The sequence below is a fragment of the Micropterus dolomieu genome, linkage group LG04, assembly GCF_021292245.1.
Source record: "Micropterus dolomieu isolate WLL.071019.BEF.003 ecotype Adirondacks linkage group LG04, ASM2129224v1, whole genome shotgun sequence".
NCBI lineage: Eukaryota > Metazoa > Chordata > Actinopteri > Centrarchiformes > Centrarchidae > Micropterus > Micropterus dolomieu.
In genome coordinates this window covers 4065692-4084544 of record NC_060153.1, presented here as the reverse complement: position 1 = coordinate 4084544, position 18853 = coordinate 4065692, and the positions used below count along the sequence as shown (strand labels likewise).

General features: G+C 39.1%; 3 protein-coding genes and 1 long non-coding RNA gene across 5 annotated transcripts in view; 2 read left to right on the top strand and 2 right to left on the bottom strand.

Annotated features, from left to right (window-relative positions):
• Positions 1-697: 697 nt before the first annotated feature.
• On the top strand, positions 698-5228 carry LOC123970226 (zinc finger protein 665-like). The gene has a single exon (XM_046048173.1). The coding sequence runs from the start codon at positions 795-797 to the stop codon at positions 3885-3887; it is 3093 nt and encodes a 1030-aa protein (XP_045904129.1). The 5' UTR covers positions 698-794; the 3' UTR covers positions 3888-5228.
• A 947-nt stretch (positions 5229-6175) lies between these two features.
• Positions 6176-8292, bottom strand: LOC123970283. Its single transcript, XR_006824912.1, has 3 exons — positions 7566-8292; positions 7106-7465; positions 6176-6485 (listed from the first exon to the last, which is right to left on the bottom strand). It is a non-coding gene; the product is annotated as an uncharacterized LOC123970283 (long non-coding RNA).
• gpank1 (G patch domain and ankyrin repeats 1) lies at positions 7838-11389 on the top strand. The gene is made up of 4 exons (XM_046048229.1): positions 7838-9399; positions 9484-9625; positions 9711-9786; positions 10597-11389. Exons 1-4 carry the CDS (start codon positions 8947-8949, stop codon positions 11036-11038), a joined length of 1113 nt encoding a protein of 370 aa, XP_045904185.1. The 5' UTR covers positions 7838-8946; the 3' UTR covers positions 11039-11389.
• A 544-nt stretch (positions 11390-11933) lies between these two features.
• Positions 11934-18853, bottom strand: part of LOC123970238 (cytochrome P450 3A27-like) — an 8938-nt gene continuing 2018 nt past the window's right edge. Inside the window, exons 5-14 of one of the 2 annotated variants that reach the window (XM_046048202.1) lie at positions 17357-17470; positions 17157-17245; positions 15915-16057; positions 15684-15811; positions 14833-14908; positions 14552-14712; positions 14385-14452; positions 13420-13578; positions 13059-13221; positions 11934-12947 (exon numbers count right to left, since the gene is read on the bottom strand). In XM_046048202.1, coding sequence (XP_045904158.1) covers positions 12873-12947; positions 13059-13221; positions 13420-13578; positions 14385-14452; positions 14552-14712; positions 14833-14908; positions 15684-15811; positions 15915-16057; positions 17157-17245; positions 17357-17470 — 1176 coding nt within the window. In that variant the 3' untranslated portion in view covers positions 11934-12872. Of the gene's footprint in view, positions 12948-13058; positions 13222-13419; positions 13579-14384; positions 14453-14551; positions 14909-15683; positions 15812-15914; positions 16058-17156; positions 17246-17356; positions 17471-18853 lie in introns of both variants that reach the window. The other variant, XM_046048201.1, reaches the window with a different exon arrangement.

The window sequence follows — 18853 nt, the reverse complement described above, 5'->3', positions numbered from 1 at the left end:
CATACAAATTATTGGAAAACACAAATAGCATATTCTGTATGCCTTTATACTTAACATGTATCAAATCAATTAATCTCATATTGTGTATGTGTTTTATTCAACCTAGTTTGCCTAATTTTCTAAGCTTGAGAGATAAAACTAGCCCATACTTTTCTACTCAGTCCACTTCTCATTTTCATTAAACCAAAACAATGACATGGGGTACACAATGACATTCTAATGTCAGCATGGGTAGTGGATATTTCAAATTAAAATGTAATCAAATCAAATGTAAATCACACTCTGTCGTGGGAAAAGTCGTGAACTTGCACTCAGAACAGACTGAGAAGTTCATGGAGCTCCCCAAAGCACTGCTTCTTACTTCAAAACTACGCCCATCCTGGTAAAAGTTTTTAGGTAGTCAAATGGTCATTCACTTGAATCAGCACCTCTTTAAAACTGTTGCAACAAAAACAAACATTACAACCTGCATGAAGGTAAGATTTACTGCAGGATTGTTGTATTAGACTGCATTAGTTTTAGCTAGGTGTACCTAATGAGCTGATGTGGAACTGAGTATGTTTCAGTGCAACAGAGTTTACCTGTCATTGACCCTGGAACTAACTTGTATGTGTTTCTTTCACAGTTTTCCTGGACTAACCTGAGTGGAATGAAACATCAGGAATCTGAAAACGGACCAGAGAGGGTGACATCTTAATATTCTTATTTGAGTCAAAGAAGAAATAAAAAATAGCCCCTGTTAAAAAAACAACACACATCCCCCCCCCCCCCCCCCCCATCCCCAAAATCTAACAATGGTTGAAGTGGCCAAACAGGACTTCTTCTTGGAGCCACTCCCAGAGCCACTACTGATAATCCTGTCCCCACCTCCACCTTTCTTACCTGTCCCTGGTGAACCGACTATGTTTTGGCATAAGTGGCTTAAAGCTTTTGAACACTATGTTGAGGCACTTGGTGAAAACGAGCTAACCGACTCCAGTAAGTGTGTGCTGTTACAGAACTGCCTTGGACCGGAGGGTCAGCGTATCTTCACAACACTGATCCAGAGTGAAACCACGTACACAGAAGCCATCTCAGCGCTGACTTCTTACTTCAGCAGTGATCACACCTCTCAGATGTACCGCCTTAAATTTCATCAGAGGGCTCAAATGCCCGGAGAGACTGTAGATCAGTTTGTGTTTGCGTTAGAAGAACTGCTGAGGCCTTGCAACTATGGAGACTTAAAAGACAAACTTCTCCTGGATCAGCTGATTGAGAAGACAAACCTCCCACAACTCAAAGAGAGGCTGCTGTTGGAGAGGGAAACTCTGACCTTGGATAAGGCATTGGTTATCGGTAAAGAGTTTGAATCTGCGTTAAATGAATCTGAACTGTTTGGTGTTCATGAGGTCAGTGTAGACATCGGAGACTTTTTAGACCCTCCTGTTCAAAGAAAGGCCAAAAGAGGACGTCCTCGGCGTGGGGAGGAAAGGGCGAAAAACAAAACAAAACCGAGCTCGACGAAAACCCCAACAAGATCATCTAGATACAAAGATGATTACTATTACAGCCATGACAAGCTCTATTATAGTGATGATGATAAAGATAAATCTAAAAGAGCTAATGAAACTAATCTGGTTTGCGATGTAGCCAGCGAAAAAACAGGTAAGGATGATGATGATGCTTTGTCGTCATCATCTCAGAGGATGGAAGAGGGAGGCTGCGACAAAGCTTGTGATGGTGTTGATAACGATGATGAAGACTTTGTCCTCTCTTCGACTAAACGAAAAGGCCCCAACTGTCCCATCTGTATTGACAGGCGCTTCAGAGATGCAAACAAGCTCGCCAGACACATGAGGACGCACACAAAGGAGAAACCGTTCAGCTGCCCCATCTGCGCCATCACCTTCAGTGAGTCCTACCACATGACCCGACACCTGAGGAACCAGCACGGTGCCGGCCCACACGTCTGCTCCACATGTGGGAAAGGTTTAGGGAGTGCGAAAGAGCTGAAAAGTCACAAGAAGACTCACACGTCGCAAGTCATGTCATGTCCTGACTGTCATGCAAAATTCACTGACAAGGGTGCGTTTCTTAGTCATATAGTGACACATGACACCGACCAGTCCACCGAGATAGAGGGACAGAGTTCCCAGGAAAGTGAGGAAGTGAAAAACCAAGAAATAATCGAATCATGCTACAAAGATAATCATGAGAGTGATGATTGCCGAGATAATGTTGAGAATGATGCAGACTCTCCTGATTCTCAGGATAAAGGGTCTGATGCTGGTGTTAAGACTGAAGAAAAGGACACTAATGAAGCTGAATCTCAAGATGGAGGCAGTCAGGAAGAAAATGTCACCTCTAAGACTAAGACAGAAGGACATTATTGTCCCATCTGTGTTGGCAGGCGCTTCAGAGGGCCAAACAAACTTGCTAGACACATGAGGACGCACACTAAGGAGAAACCGTTCAGCTGCCCCGTCTGCGCTCTGACATTCAGCCAGTCCTACCACATGACCCGACATCTGAGGAACCAGCACGACTTGGGCCGCTATATCTGCTCTAAATGTGGGAAAAGTTTAAGTACCTGGCTGGAATTTAGAGCACACAAGAAGACTCATGCAGTTGAAGGCCTGACATGTCTTGCATGTGACAAACAGTTCAAGGAGAAGGCTGCACTTGTGAGTCATCTTAAATTACACAAGAAGGTCCAGTCCAGCCCGCGAAGCCTCGTCTGCGGCGATTGCGGCAAAGTATTTGGTCGGATGTATCATTTGAAAAGGCATATAGTGACCCATCGCAAAGCATCAAACGGTGAGTGTTACACATGCCCTGATTGTCAGAAGAATTTTGCCTTTCCAGAAGACCTCAACAAACACCTGGAGATTCATGTGAAAGAAAACAATGGGACTTGTCCAAAATGTGATGAAACCTTCAGTAGTCCGGAAGAACTGGAGACGCACATGGGGGTTCATGAAAAGTCTTACTCCTGCAACACCTGCGGCAAGAAGTTTAAGGTCGAGTATGCGCTGAAGAAGCATGAGCAAGGCCACAAAGATGAGCAGTATTATTGTTCGTTGTGCCGCAAACGCTTTATCAAGCTATCTCACTACAAGAGGCACATAATGGTCCATGACAGACGGGAATCCAGATGTCCACACTGTGACAGTGTCTTTCTAAAGTTAACAGCTTTGAAGTATCACTTGCGGACTCATACAGAAGAAAGACCGCACCAGTGTACCTGTTGTATTGAGACCTTTGAGGAGAAGGAAGAGCTAGAGCAACATTGCCTCAAACACAGGAAATTCAAGAGGCAGAGGCCGTACTCGTGCACTCGGTGTGATTTCGCTTTCTCTACACTAATTGAGCTGACAGAGCACATGAGCTCCCACGAGGGCGAGCAGCCGCTGAACTGCCCCGACTGTGGCAGGACTTTCTTGAACAAAAACAAGCTGGAGAAGCACATGAGCCTTCACACGGGGGAGAGACCTCACCTCTGCTCTGTCTGCGGCAACGGCTTCCCCTCAGCCGCCAGTCTCAAGTTACACATCCACATCCACACCGGAGAAAAACCCTTCCAGTGTTCGCAATGCAGCAAGAGTTTCAGGTCATCCAGCGGGCTGCGGCTGCACAGCAGACAGCACATGGAGGTGCGGCCCAGCTACAAGTGTCCCGAGTGCGACAGGACTTATGGTCGCATGACTGAGCTGAAGATGCACCAACGCTATCACACGGGGGATAAACCGTACGCATGCACCTGCTGCAACAAACGCTTTATTAGCAAAGACAAACTGAACGTTCACATGAGGATACACACAGGCGAGAGGCCATACTCCTGTCCCCACTGTGGACAAACCTTTACACAGACGGGGGATAGAAACAGACACATCAGTAAATACCACTAGTTTGATACTGTAGTAACAGAACTCCAGTGAAGCAGCTTCGGTTGTTGCTTTGGAATTATCGCACCAGTGTTTTTGCATGTTTGCAGGGGTAGGTAGCATTAAGATTTTTCTCTTATTTGAGAAAATATTAATCAAAATATGTTGAATGCCAATTTAGGCAGATTTATGCTGCCATGAACACTAAATACGTCACACATGATGAGGTTATGTGATTGTTTTTGGTAGAATAAAGAAGAATATAGATCTTCTCTCTCGTTGAAGAAAAAAAGAAGAAAATCCTAAACACCATCTCAAAGTAAGGCTTTTTAAAGTGATCAACATGAAGAGAGATTAACATGTATGAAAGTCTTTGTCTTCTCAAATGTTAAATGTCTAAACACAAGCAGTTTTAAAATAACTTTTCATAAAGAGAATAGTCTGGTCACTGTAAATAATGAGTTACTGATGGGGTAATGATCATTACTATTATTAAGGATTTATTTATTATTACCAAACATTAACATCATCAGCATTTACAGTGGGATTATGGATTGTGCTTTTAAGGACGGTCTGATGTCTAAGACACTAAGCTGTCAAACAGCAACCTCCTTAGTGCAGGAAACTACAAATTCACTTGACTTCATGTTTGCTGGGTTTGATTTTGTTGAAAACATAGCTCATGAATGTGGTGCTTCTTGTTGGCAGACTTTAACTTAATGGATAGTGGGCTAAAACATGCAAAAGCACTGATTTCTCTGTGCAGTACAAGCCTTCACTGTTACCATCCAAATAGTTTGTTACTTCATACCTCGGCCTTCTTCTATATCACTACATTGCCACAAATGACACTAAAAGATTTCAGAGCTTGAGTTTCACTACTTTTTATTGTATGTTTTGTTTTGCTTTTTGCAATATTTTTATTTAGGCTTCTCCGTACTGTAAGTGTAATGCATTCACTTGAGAAAAAAAGATTCTGCTCTGTTTTTCTGAATTAACGAGACACCTCAAAATCCCAAGAGAAGCTCTCATTTAGCTTGAATTAAAGCAAAAATGTCCTGCCTGTTTAGTTTAATCCAGTTTTAATTTTGGTTTGAGACATTGGGAGATAGTCTTGTCTTTCAGAAATGTAGATGGTATCTGTATTCGTTTATCTACCCTGTCACCGTATAGGCCTAGCACTGTTGCTGTTGGTCGTTCAGGCTGATGGCCTGCTCTCTGCAGGATTTTGAGGCATGTCGTTGATTCAGAAAAACGGAGCAGCATTTTCTTTTCAGCATTACGCTTCCGTATCTCTGTAATCAAGCATTTTGTTACTGTGTTTAGAAAAGTGCCATAAAAATAAAACCATTATTCACTCTTCTAGCACATGTGAGGAGGTTTATGAATAATGTTTGTAAAATATACACACGTAAGCTTTATAATTTTTTTTCACCTTAAGTCAACAAGACCGTCAAGTGAGAATCAATCAGGTGTACATAGAAATAATGAATGTCTCCATATAAACCGCAAAATTATATCCATAGTGTTTTATCACTGTTGGTTACTCAAAGCTACAGCAGTATTTGAGTGCCTTTAACACTAATTGTCTTTTATAGATGTGCATCTTCGCTAAGGGGGCTGTGAAGCAGGAATAAACCTAATCACTTAAGGTTTATTGGTATCAGTTTTAAGGTTATGCAATTGCTGAAACTTTTTGATTAAGAGATCAGTATTGTTGATTTCAGCCCTGTAGACATATGCACACATACAGAAAACATTAGAACAAAGTTAAACAAACAAGTGGTCTCACAGGTTTTCCCTTTGGTTCTGGCACGCAGATAAATATTTTGCCGTTGACGCTGTTTAAGTGATCTCTCCTAAAGAATTTCTGTGCATATAATTAATCTAAAATGAGATTCCAAAAAAGTTACATCTATAATATTTAAAGATAAATATTTTTTTCTGATTGTGAAAAAAGATGGTAGATAATCTGATAATGAGTCGATAACAGCAGGATAACATTAGTGAAAACAGACCGGCCACATGAGGGTGCTGTAGGGACATGAAGTTGTATTAGAAAGAACAGTATCGAATGTGTTTTATACAAAACAACTAAACATTGCAACCCCGTAGGTAAATGAATAACAATCTGATTTCTTGTCAGTTTGGTTTTCAAAAACCAGGAATATTATTATTATTATTATTATTATTATTATTATTATTATTATTATTATTATAATATTTGGAATATTGAGGCAACAATAAATGGTCCCAGTAAAAAAAAAAAAAAAAAAAAACATACTGTGAAATAAATAAATTTACAATTTAAAAAAAACATGAAAAATATGTAATATGATTTTTAAATAAAAAGCTGGGGGCCAGGAAATGTCTCAATATTCACAGTATGAAGAATATGTGCGATCTGCAGAGATGACAGTCCAAAAAATGGCTGTTAATGTAATGCAAAAGTCAGATATGGAAACTTTATGCTAATGTAACATGTAGTGCCTGTGGGGCAGCTAAACAGTCAGTGTCAGTAGGGGTCCTGGGCCGTGTTGATGAGGCCAGCTGCAGTCGGGAAGAAACTGTTCTTGTTGTGTTTTTCCGGCCTTGATGGGCTGCAGCCACTTGCAAGGCAATCTACAAGCGACAAAACATAGATTAGATTAGTTACTAACATAAGACAAGAATTGTGTAGAAAGAAGAAAGAGAAAAAACGCAATCATCTTAATACGGACGAGGGACTCGAGGTTAAAGGAGACCTGTGAAAGTGTACAACCATGTTGAAGGCAACATATTTCTGTGATCTAACAAGGTTCCAGGGTGGATTTATTTATCATTTTACAACACAGTGTTGTATAACAAGATTAAGTTGTGGTTCTCTTTATGCTACTCATAAAAACATAAAATTGATACAGTAGATGGGTGAATAAATAAGTCATACAAATAAAGCTATTTTGCATTGTGGAGTGCTGAGGAAGAATTGAGGAGTCTCAGCCTGAGGAAAGAAGCTACTCTGCAGAGTAGCGACAGGTGGTGCGACAGCAGATACTTCTGTATCTCACACCAGATGGCTGCAGGGTGAACAGACTGGGGTGGGTGCTGTCTTTTAGTATCCTTTGGGCTCTACACAGGCACCTCACCTCTCCGATATGACTGATGTTACTGTGACCCACTAAGACTGTTTCATAAGGTGACAGAAATAGTTTATATTTTCATTTATTTAAAAAAACAAACTTATTCTGAGTGGTTTTAATCACCTGCTGCAGAGAAGTTTGCAATGATGAAGATGAAGTTTCCAGTCAGAACGCTTTCTGTTTCCTTAACAAATACAGCCGTTTCTGAGTTTTCTCCACCAGCATGGAGATGTGAGAAGACCATGATGCTGATGTCCAGGAACATAAACCTGTCCACCTCAGCTCCACTGTAGACAGAGGTGTGTGTCTTTACCTCCTCTTTCATGAAGCCACAATCAGCTCTTTGGTTTTGCTGACGTTGAGCAGTAGGTTGTTCTCTGTGCACCACTCTGCAAGATTGTTGATTTCCTCCCGATATGAAGTCTCATAATTGTTTGAAATCCCTGAGGGGTTCTGGTGTTCTGGCTTGCATCAGTGAAATGTCTATGTAGGGCATAATAATAATGTGTGTCAGACAGAGAGAGTCTGTAGTGTCAGATGTATTGATGAGATACAGGTATGTTTGATGGGCTTCATAACTTACTACAAATAGGAGAGTTTGACATGTCACAGTAGGAAAATCAAAGGTGTTATTTATATTATTGATGATGGCTGAATTCCATTTTGCTGCTTCGTTTTCATGGACCTGTGTGTTAGACAGCTATAGTTACTAGTTACTTATCCAAAGTGACTTACATTTGAGCATCAATACAGTAAGAGATCGACAAGAGACAATATATTAGTAAGAGCTATTAGCGCTAATGGCATGGGGTAAATACCTAGGGAAAGAATAGTTAACAAATAGTGCAAACAATACAAGAGAGGTAGTAAGGAGATAAGAAGAAGAAGAGCACAATAAGTGCATGTTAGGCGTTATAAGAGGAAGCCATCTAGGAAGAGATGAGTTTTCAAGAGCTTCTTAGTTCCACCTTGACCAGATGAAGCATGCTGCTTACTTGGTTAAGCAAAAATGTCTTCAGTAGCCTATAAGTAAATTTAGCAGATAATACATATTGTCTATTAGTTTAGTGGAGCTTTGAATGCAGGACTTTGTCTTTTAATGTAGTATTCTATACTGTTAATTGCTACTTTTTCTTAAGTGAAGAATCTGCATTCTTCTTCCACCAGTGACAATAATGTGCCTGAAACAGTTTGAGTCCGGGGGGATGAGGGATCAGCCACACAGTCCTCGAGGGATGGTAGATTATGCACTCAATTAATGAAATTAGAGTGCACGAGTTGAAAGATTCAAAGATTCTGCCTACACAGTACGTATTATCAGTGAAGGAAGTTCAACAGAAAAGACGACATCCAGTCCGATAGGTGGCAGTACTCATGTATTTACTGCTAGCGTTTAGAAACAGGAAGATGGTAGCTTTAGCTTGAAGCAGCTTTGAATAATAGTAACATAACTCTCCAACTTTCTGTGGTTATTTGGATGTTTTGAAGTGACGTGACGTAAGTTTTGAAAATATCAAACTTTCGTGTGTCTAAAAGGTAATGCTGATGCTAAGCTAAGCTAAAGCTCGATAACTCAGTGAGCTCACACGTAACTGCCGTCTTTGCTAAGGGTACAAAGGCTCGTTGTCAGCTGTTGTCTTATTCAAATAGATAAATGGACGCATTGTGAATTGTATTTGTTAAATGTAATGTGGGAAGTTATGTTTCAGAAATGACCAGAAAGAAATCCTTTGCCCTGCTAAACTACATATCAATATGAGCAAGCTAGCTGCGTTAGCTTGCTAGTTTAATATATAATGTTAAAATACTAGACAATGTGAAGCAAATAGTAAGAGATAAACAACATTAACTTTCAGCCTGAAAGCATGGTGGCATAGCAAGAACATTACAGCTTTCCTTGTTTTAAATAGGAGTATATTACTTACTTTCATTGAAAGCCAGGACTGAAGCTACAGTCACTCCTTATGGCTGCTTTTGGTTTTACTCCTGCCAGCGGCCAGGATGTTTTCAGCATTGAAAGAATCGAACAATCCAGCTCTACAACAAGCTGTGTACTTAGTGGGGAAGAGGCCAGGCAGTTCTACGAAAATGTAATGAAAGATGAGAAAGGGCAAGATGCATCAAGAAGTGCAATGAGCAAGAAAGATTATCGCAGAGAGCATCAGAATAAACAGAGGAATGGAGAGTCCAGTAGAAGAGTGAGGAGGAGGGTCAGGGTTGCAGAGATGCATCAGGGTCAAACCGATTCTGCGGTGCAAAGAGGGATTAGAGGTGAAAGTGAAGGCAACCAAAGAGAAACAAACAACACAGAAAGGTCCACGGAGCTCCTGGGGCTCAGGTTGTTGCGCTGTGCCCATGAGGGGGACATCTCTAGCCTCAAAGAGCTGCTCTCCAAGGGGGTCGACATCAATTTCCAGGTACCATACTTTCCACTCAATGTGTTTTCATTTTAGAAATATTTTATTAGTATTTGTTTTAAGTCTTGATGGTGTCTCCTCCAGGATACTTACTTCTGGACGGCGGTGATGTGTGCAAGTTGGTCAGGACAGAGAGCTGCGGTGAGGCTGCTGCTGCAACACGGAGCAGCCTGGGTTGGAGTGGTTGACACACAGGGCCGGGACGCCAAAGACCTGGCTCTGGAAGGTATAACCATGCGACTCTTATTAGCAACTCTAAAATTCTGTGTTTGTGTAACTTTGAACTCATCCATAGCATTGTTTTCTCCCAGCTGGCCACAGTGATGTATTGGATGAGTTGGAGAGCTATGGGAGAAGGACAGAGATGGAGACACAATCTGATAGCAGGTTAGCACACTCTTAAGTTTAAAACCAAATGAACCAAATATGAATTCTATAAAAACAGGCTGTGCAATAGTGACGCCTTCCTACAACTAAATTGGCAGGATGGATCTGCCATTTTCAATTGGAAAATATAAAATTTCCCTATCTATCCATGAAATTATGTCAAAATTAAGGTCCAAAGTAAGCCATGCAGCGTGAGTTTGGGAGAGTTGTGGTAAACATTGTCATGTAAATGTTAGTTTTTTGAGTGGTTCATATCTGACGTGGCTGCATTGATTTCCAAAGTTGCTGTGCCCAGGCATACAGTAAATCCTGTATCGAAACTGAGATTACTCAAGTGATGTAGTTTGGCTGTCTAGTGCTACCGATTTCCACTTGTTTGTTTGTGCTCGCCAACGAGTAATACATGTTAATTTGAAGCAAAGTCAAACAAATAATGGAATTTTTTCCATACTAAAATCTTCAAAAGTTGAAACCTTTTTAGTCAAAATGTCCCTCTTTTTGTCACTATCCTTTCACTTCAGCAGGGAAACACAGAAGGAATTTCTTTATAAACACAGTATTAAAGATCCACACTTGATTGAACTAAATTAAAATGATGAAAATAATATGCCTCATATTAGCTTCAAATAAACTTTGGAATACATCTTTACACAGAACTGTACATTTTGTCCCTTGTCACTTACAATGAAAAGGCATTAAGAAGGGATATTTTAATGTTAATGTACATACGGCCATCTTACTATTGTTTTATGGCAGACTTGAAAAATGGCCCTTAATATTTCTCCTCACTCTTCTTTTGTTTTTCGCCAGTGCCCCCGAGCCTCAGTGGTGCAGTGTGTGTTGTAACGAGTACAGTAGCAGCTTGTCATCACATCTCTCCTCCACTCTACATCAGTTCAGTCTGCGGCGTCCTCCACCCACCCCCTACTACTGCCTCCCCCCCTCCAGCAACAGCTACAAGATGATGGTTCGTAGCGGCTGGAAACCAGGGACAGGGCTGGGACCGGAAGGAGAGGGGCCACAGCAGCCAGTGTCAACTGTGCTGAAGAGAGACCAGACAGGCCTGGGGTATGGACAGATGAAAAGAGCCAAAGTTACTCACTTCCAAGCCAGGGATCGTAACGCAGTGAAACTGCCATCCAAGGAGAAAGAAGAGCGGGGAGGAAAAGGGCAGAGGAAGGAAGAAAGTAGGAGAAAGGAGCAAAAAGATAGGAGCTGGGAAAGAGATTTTCGTACCTCTTTTTATCTTTGACACCTGCTCACAGTGACTTCTTCTACACACACTCTCTCCCAAACTCAATATGATTGCCTGGACTCTACATCAAAGCTGATACGGTCCATTTATGGAATCAGTTGTGCTGCTGCCAAAAGGTTGTGCAATGACCAAATTTGGCATTGACTGACTTAACCTTTATCGTGACTAAAGACACACGTGTGACTAAATATTTTATTTTTACTGTGACCCACTAAGACTGTTGAGCATACCTGATCTAACAACAATTAGTGTGAACATTGGTTTATGGTGCCAACATTTTTAATCTCAAAGAGCGATGATAAAATGTTTTGTATGTTAATAAAATATAAAACATTATTGAGACATTTATTTCTGAGTATGTAGTCATTTCTGTAAAGCTACTTCAGTAATACTGCTAAAGTTTGTCCTTGATGTGACCGTGGTTCTCTAATGTAAAATAATGTTATGTAACTACACAGACAAACAGTGAACTCTCCCTTTGTTACAGCTCCAGGTACCTTCTCACCTAATTTAACACACCTGCACACATGACTGGTGAGTCACATGTTTGTGCATATCTGCCAAATCAACTTGTCACTTGTGCTATCACTTCCTCACATTTAGCTCAGTTCTTTTCTCCGTTTATGTGTCGGGGTGATAAATTGTATTTAAGTAATCACAGCTCATGCCAAACCAGAGCCCTGTAACCCCTCATGACACGTGGCCTCAAGTACTCAGGCAGGGCCTGTCTGAAGACCACAGGGGACTCAGCTGTGGTTATCAGAGCTCCAAGACTACTGAATAAGTCTTCCAAGAGTCCTTTTCTACCAAAGTCAGTACCATCTTTTAAATCGCTATGTAAAGCTTCTTACACAGTGACCAGGAAAATGAAGAGGCCTGTAATATACGTAAATACTGTTTGTACGAAGTTTTAATAGTTCCATATAGTTGTTGATTTGCTCCTCCATAGATTAGATGGACAATAAAATATCAGAAACACCTGATGTAATGCAGTGCAATACAACAAAACAAAGTACAGCCTAACCCTTAACTCATCATTCAAGTGAGTCATCACCTAGCTGACTTCAGTTGTAGTAAACTGAATTGTTATGATAGTATGCATAGATGGTGATATTGCATTGCCTTGCATCATACAGGTTTTTTTGTATTTTTGTGGTCATTATGTGTGAAGGCGTTGATAAGGTGTCCTGTTAATTATTCACCGTCTTTTTTTCCCTCATTTTCCTCATTTCAAAACTTGGGAGTGTTGTGTGGCTCAGTAATTATACATACATAATTATACATTATACATACTCGTGGGGGTGTACTACAAGTACCCCAGTTTCCTCCTAAATTTCCTGGTCAAATCATCAAATCAGGAAAACTGTATGTGTGACAATGGAAATGAGTTTGTGCTAGACCTGTGGTATTGGTGGGTTAGTAATTATTATCATGCACCATCACTCTCTAAAGAACTACCTAAAAACACACAAATAGAAACATGCATCATATGCTTTGTTCATTAGCCTCCACAAGTATCACCAGTTCACAGTATTTTTATCAAAGCTTATTGGCTATGTGTACATGTAACTATGACACAATCTTTTTAAAGTTTTGTAAAACATATTCATATGATCACCACCAAATTTGGTAGATAACATATTTGGATCATTACCAAAGGATTATTGTATTGTGGTTTATCACTATGCCTGTTTTGACTCAGATCAGATTACAAACTTATGATACACATCTAAAACTTGTTAAGTAGCATTTCAGTCACTAAAATTGCAAATTTAGAGGATAGGTCAGCTATGAGGGATCAAGTACTAAGTACTTCCTTGTTGCACTTGATTTAACGTGTCACCAGCTTTAGTTTGATTGGTTGTAGGGGTCCAACAAGGCTTAAAGGGTCCATCTTCAAAGGGAACTGGGGAAAGGACAAATTCACCTGTTCAGAAACTTGCTCTTAATGCAAATCTAGCTTGTCAAGTGTCTTATTATGTCAAAGCAAACATGTAGACCATTTAAATATAATCACCTCTGTCTCCTCACAGACTGAAAAGCTGTAGTTCTGCAAAACTTCCACCAAGGCCAGTTTAATCATCACAAGAGCAAATCGCATCCCCAAACAGTTCCTTGGCCCAATCCCAAATGGCAGGTAAGTGTATGGGTTGATGCTCTGCCTGTTCTGCTTACTAAATCTTGTAAAACAACAAAATAAAAAAGTGACTTTCTCAAGATTTACCAAAGATGAATGTTTTTAGCAATGTATGCACTGCTCTCTATAACCGTTCACCAAATCTTAAAACTGCATTATAAATTATTACCAAACTTATTGATTAATTAATCTTAAAATAATCCTTGAGTAATGTTTTACAGTACACACTTCGACACTTTACCTTTCAGGTTTGAACTCCTCTGGATCTGGCCATAGTTCAGGGTCACGATGCAGAGCGTAGACGGGGGTCATAACAAGCATGTCCTTTGGGATTGTGATTCCATTGATCTTGACAGTTTCTTTGGCTATTCGTTCCAGACGTGGAGACGGAGGGTAGAGCCTAGTGACAAAACAAGAACATTTCTAAATACTGAATATACATTCAATCCAAACTACCCCAAAAGTATAAGCATGTTCTTTAGACAGTGTTTTTCCTATTGTTTCAATGCCCGGTTAGGTTTTAAACCGTTTTTGTACTGTTTGCATTTTTAAAACTTTCTTTTAGAAAATCTTAGTGGCAAGGCTCCTTGCTGATGGCAATTTTTTGGTCTAGTCTAAAATATCTTGACAAATATTATATGGATTATCGTGAAATTTGTTTAAGAGAATCATGCATTAACGTCAGTGATCCGCTGACTTTTCCTCTAGAACTACCATAAGGACAAATGTCTGATTTATCCAGTACAGTAGTTTATGATCAACAGCAAAACTAATTTTGCTTAAATTTATATCCCGAGTGTAGACCTGCGATGAAAGAAGCTTCTGCTCTGACGTCAAAGCTTCACTTTAACTATTAAAACAGCATTAGGCAATTTTCAAGAATATTTACTGGAAATATCTGCCTACAGTTTTCTATGTGGGATTAATAAAACGGGTGAATGTGTCTTTAATAGCTAAAAGCTGCATATAAAGGTGTTCATTGTCAGTGGGTTTGGTACTACAAATTACTTTTTCACATTACACATTCACAGATAATTTAAATTAATGTTAACGTTAAAAAGAGTGCTTGATAAAGGTTTAATGTTTTAGAAAATATACTTTGCTTTTCTTCTTAAACTTTATCATATTTACTGTGAAAACATCTTGACGTGACATCACCTCATCAGCCAGTTCAGCCATCAAGTAGCAAAAGAAGACGCTAATTACCTCAGACTCTCATGGACCACACTGTCTAGGTACTCCATCTGCATCAGAGCTTCATATTGGACTGGACCCTACACAATTTGATTGAACACAATTCACACTTTGAATACTGTAGTTTCATCAATGAAATGAAATGGAGAGGACGACTCCTGTAGCAGAAACCTCACTACCTTATCAGGAAACGTGGATTCTATCTCCTCTTGCAGGTGTTTCATGACTTCAGGATTTCTTGCCAAATTGTAGGCCAAGAAAACGAGAGTTGTGGCACTCGTCTCATAACCAGCAAACACAAACATTGTCGCTTGAGAAGTGATCTCGTGATCAGTAAGACCTATCAGCAGAGGATCCATGAACAGGGAAGGAGATGAAAGCAGGCCTAAAACCTTTGGTGTCAATAAATGTGAGAGTACGTTTGTGCTTCTGTATGTGTGTGATGTCACTGGGTAATTACCCTTATTCTGCTTTTCTTTATTGGGTTCATTGGCTTGCTGAGAGTTCATCATATGTTGAAGGACATCTCCCGAATTCTGAAAACAGGTCAGATATTATTATGTGCTGTGTGAATATTTGGATTCACAGAATTTTGTGTACTTTTATTTGTACACAATTTTACAGCTGTAACAGCAGTTGACAAAACATTCTCTCCTCAAGGTCGATTTAGCGCCTGATCTGGAGCGTTTGATCGTATCACATGATCTTCATCAGTAAATGGAGTCTGCCCAGTTGTCACGACAGTGTAGATATTCAAATGTCCTTTCTTTCTGAGCCCGTTGAGGACTTCTCATCCATGTTGGCTTAAAAGTTGAATTTAAATGTTAATTCTTGAACTTAGAAATTTCATTGATCAAATGTTTGTCTGGTATTGAAGATTATGTGAAATGACGTGTAAGCTCCAGAAAAGTTACAAAATGGACCTTTAGGTGAGATTGTTTTTTCAACCGCTGTTTCTGATGTCAAGAATGAACCTTGAAAACAACATAGACAAGAAGTCCTTAAAAAGCTCAGAAAAATATGAAAATTTGTTTCTCTTTTGTTGGAAAGTTTCCATGACAACTGGGTAGACTCCATTGGCTGATGGAGATTGTGTGATATGATTGAATGCTCCAGTTACAAAATGATTCTTGAGGTGAGAGTGTTTAGTCAGCTATCTTTCTTTCTCCATTGTTTTTCTGGAAATGTTACTTTATTGTAATGTACAGTGTACAGTATATATCCATCTTGGTATAAGATTATACATAGGCCTACTGCAATACTGCGATTTTATCCATATTGCCCACCCCTAGTTGTGTGTTTTCTCCAGACCTGTTGTGAGCTCTTATTCCGTTCTGCTCGGATCTTCTCCACCACTGTTTTAAAGAAACCAGTAGATGTCTTAGGGAAGAAAGAGACACCCAGCAGTTCCAACAGAGGAAGAAAGAAGGGAAAACACCCTGGGAAGGAAAAGGGGGTTAACAATTATACTTTTATTTGCTAAACAAAGCTGTTTACATCAATAAAAAGAAACAATTCTGTCATGGGAAAGCAGTGATGTACCCTGGAAAAGGAAAAGACTTTTGGAGAACTTAAACAACTTTGAAGCGTGGGTGATGAGAGGACTTGAGGGGTTGTTGATCGTATCCATATCCACACTGAATGCACAGCTCGCCATCACATCTATACTGTAGGGTCCAAAGATGCTGAAATACACACATTAGATTTCATCATGTTTGCTCCCCAGTCCTTAATTAGTCATTATGTCAGCTTGGTGTAAAAGTGCTTTCATCATGGTATTTCAAGTTATTGAGCACATATGTTCATATTTACAAAAATAATTTCTTAATCATATATATGTATATATGGGTGTAATTTCCTCTCCTGTCAGAGGAAATTACACCCATCGAGGAAGCCATACAAGCTGTATGACAAACATAAAATTGTAAATCTGAAATACAAATTAGCCTTTGTGTATATTGTCATTTTAATTTTGCAGATATCACAAAATGTACTGTAATTATGTACTTAAAATAAATATAGGATTTATAGCATATGCCTTGATAGTGGGGACTAGATGATTAATGTCTAGCTCTGAATAGTCAACCTTTATGGACATGTTTTGTATTTTTAAACAGTGTTGTCTAATTCATCTGTACAGCAATTTCCAGAGACGACATGTTTTATATTATAGAGCAATGAATGTCTGCAACTAATCCAATGAAGGTTTGTTGCTAATCTAATTGTTAGTCTGCCTAGAAAAAACCTAGAATGAGGGTGGCAAAAGGCATACATGACAATATGATGAAAAGTTAATGAAATACAGTAATGCACTTCTTGGTTTCACTTTAGTCAACTGTGATCTTAGATGCTAACTTAGCTTCAGAAAATGAGGTTTTACTTATGGATGTTTAGAAACCACCATCAGGATAGATTTTCAGTCAAATATTTAAAATCAAATGAAGGAATAGTTCAACATTTTGGGAAATACACTTTCTTGCTTAGAAGATTGAAACTATTCTCGTGTGTTCTGTAAATATGGAGCTACAGGCGGCTGTTGGTTAGCTTAGCTTAGCACAAAGACTGCAAACAGAGGAAAATAGCTAGCCTGTCTCCATTCAAAGGTAACACAATCCACCTACCAACACCTCTTAAGCTCACTAATGAACATGTTTGGTTTATTTGTGTGGCCATCTTGGGTGGTGGTCTGTCATTAAAATGCATAGATCCTTGGGGATCAAGGATAAAAAGGAATACTAGGTTTGATTCAAGTAACATTTAAATGTATATGGTGGTATTACTCACTCTTTTATAGTAATAACTTCATCATCGTGCACCTTGGACTGTAGGCTGGCTGTCAGTTTGTGTGAATGATGTTTCATGATGCTAAACATCTTAGACGAAAGAAAAAATGCAAAAACGGCAGAAGTACATGAAGAATGAAGATGACTGTCTTCAGTCTACACAAGTATGTGCTGAAGAAATTAAGTAAATTGACAATTTACCTCCTTTATATGGCCAGAGGTGAAGAAGGGAGAGAGGATGTTACGAATCCGTCTCCAGTGATCATCCTCAACAGTAGACACTGCATCATAGAGGTCCCCATTCAGACGTATGTTCTAAACGGAAATACTGGTCAGCATGCTTTGTGTTTGTGCGTGTGTGGGTTCAGAAGTATTTGTGAAATAGCTGTTAACAGTACTACTCTGGACAAAGAATCTGCAACTGCAGCTTATTGCACTTTTAATGACATTAAACAGTAAACAAACTAAGATCATGCGGTGTGTCAACAACATTGCTTTTATTATTTGTTTTGTTTTTTTATTGTCTACTAATTCCATTAAAAGACCAAAACCCACAATGAATTGATCCTACTAACAAGTATAGTGTAGCCACGGCTTTATATAATTAATAACAAAATAATTATTTCTTTATTTATTTAAATATTTAATTAAAAATAATGATTTTCTCTGTGCCACTGCTGTCCAAAAACTATTATAAATGCATAAATGAGCCTAACTGTTGCACTGGGTGACCTGTTCCTTCATTACGATGAACATGGACGTAGGGATAAACATACTCACATACCCTGTCCTGCTGTTGTTGTTATTACTCACTAGAGCACCAAACATCAAATTATGTATTAATTTGCAGCTATTTATTCCTATTTGAGTAACATTTGCTATGGTACTGAATGCCACAGACAGGTTAGGTAGAATTAAAAAAAATTTGGTTTTGGTCTTTTCATTGGATTTGTTGACCATAAGAAAAATATAGAATAATACCAGTCCTTTTAAATGTATGTGTTAGCTGAACTAGCAGTGGCTCCCTGTGTGGCGTTGTCACCCTGCTGGACTGTTGGCTAGTTATGCACGCTAATATTAGCATGTTAGAGGATAACCTCTTTTTACCTTATTCCAAACTTCTTTCCAAGTTTATTGTGGTTGTAATCTGATTATTAAAGCCTCATGGGGCCTTTATAATGGCTACAATCTTTTCTACTGAAATTGGGTCATGTTCACCATGTTCATGAAAAGATGTAATTTGAACTATGCATTACTGTGGTAATCACAGTTTGAATGGAAATGTTCTGAGCTCAGAGTTAACCAATTGTGTTTTCATGGAAATTGCTTTTTAACTCTTTTATTTATTTGTTTTATTTACAGGTGCTGGTCATATAATTAGAATATCATCAAAAAGTTTATTTATTTCAGTAATTCCATTCAAAAAGTGAAACTTGTATAATGTATACATTCATTCCACACAGACTGATATATTTCAAGTGTTCATTCCTTTTAATTTTGATGATTATAACTGACAACTAATGAAAACCCCAAAATCAGTATCTCAAAAAATTAGAATATTGTGAAAAGGTTCAATATTGAAGACACCTGGTGCCACATGCTAATCAGCTAATTAACTCAAAACACCTGCAAAGGCCTTTAAATGGTCTCTCAGTCCAGTTCTGTAGGCTACACAATCATGGGGAAGACTGCTGACTT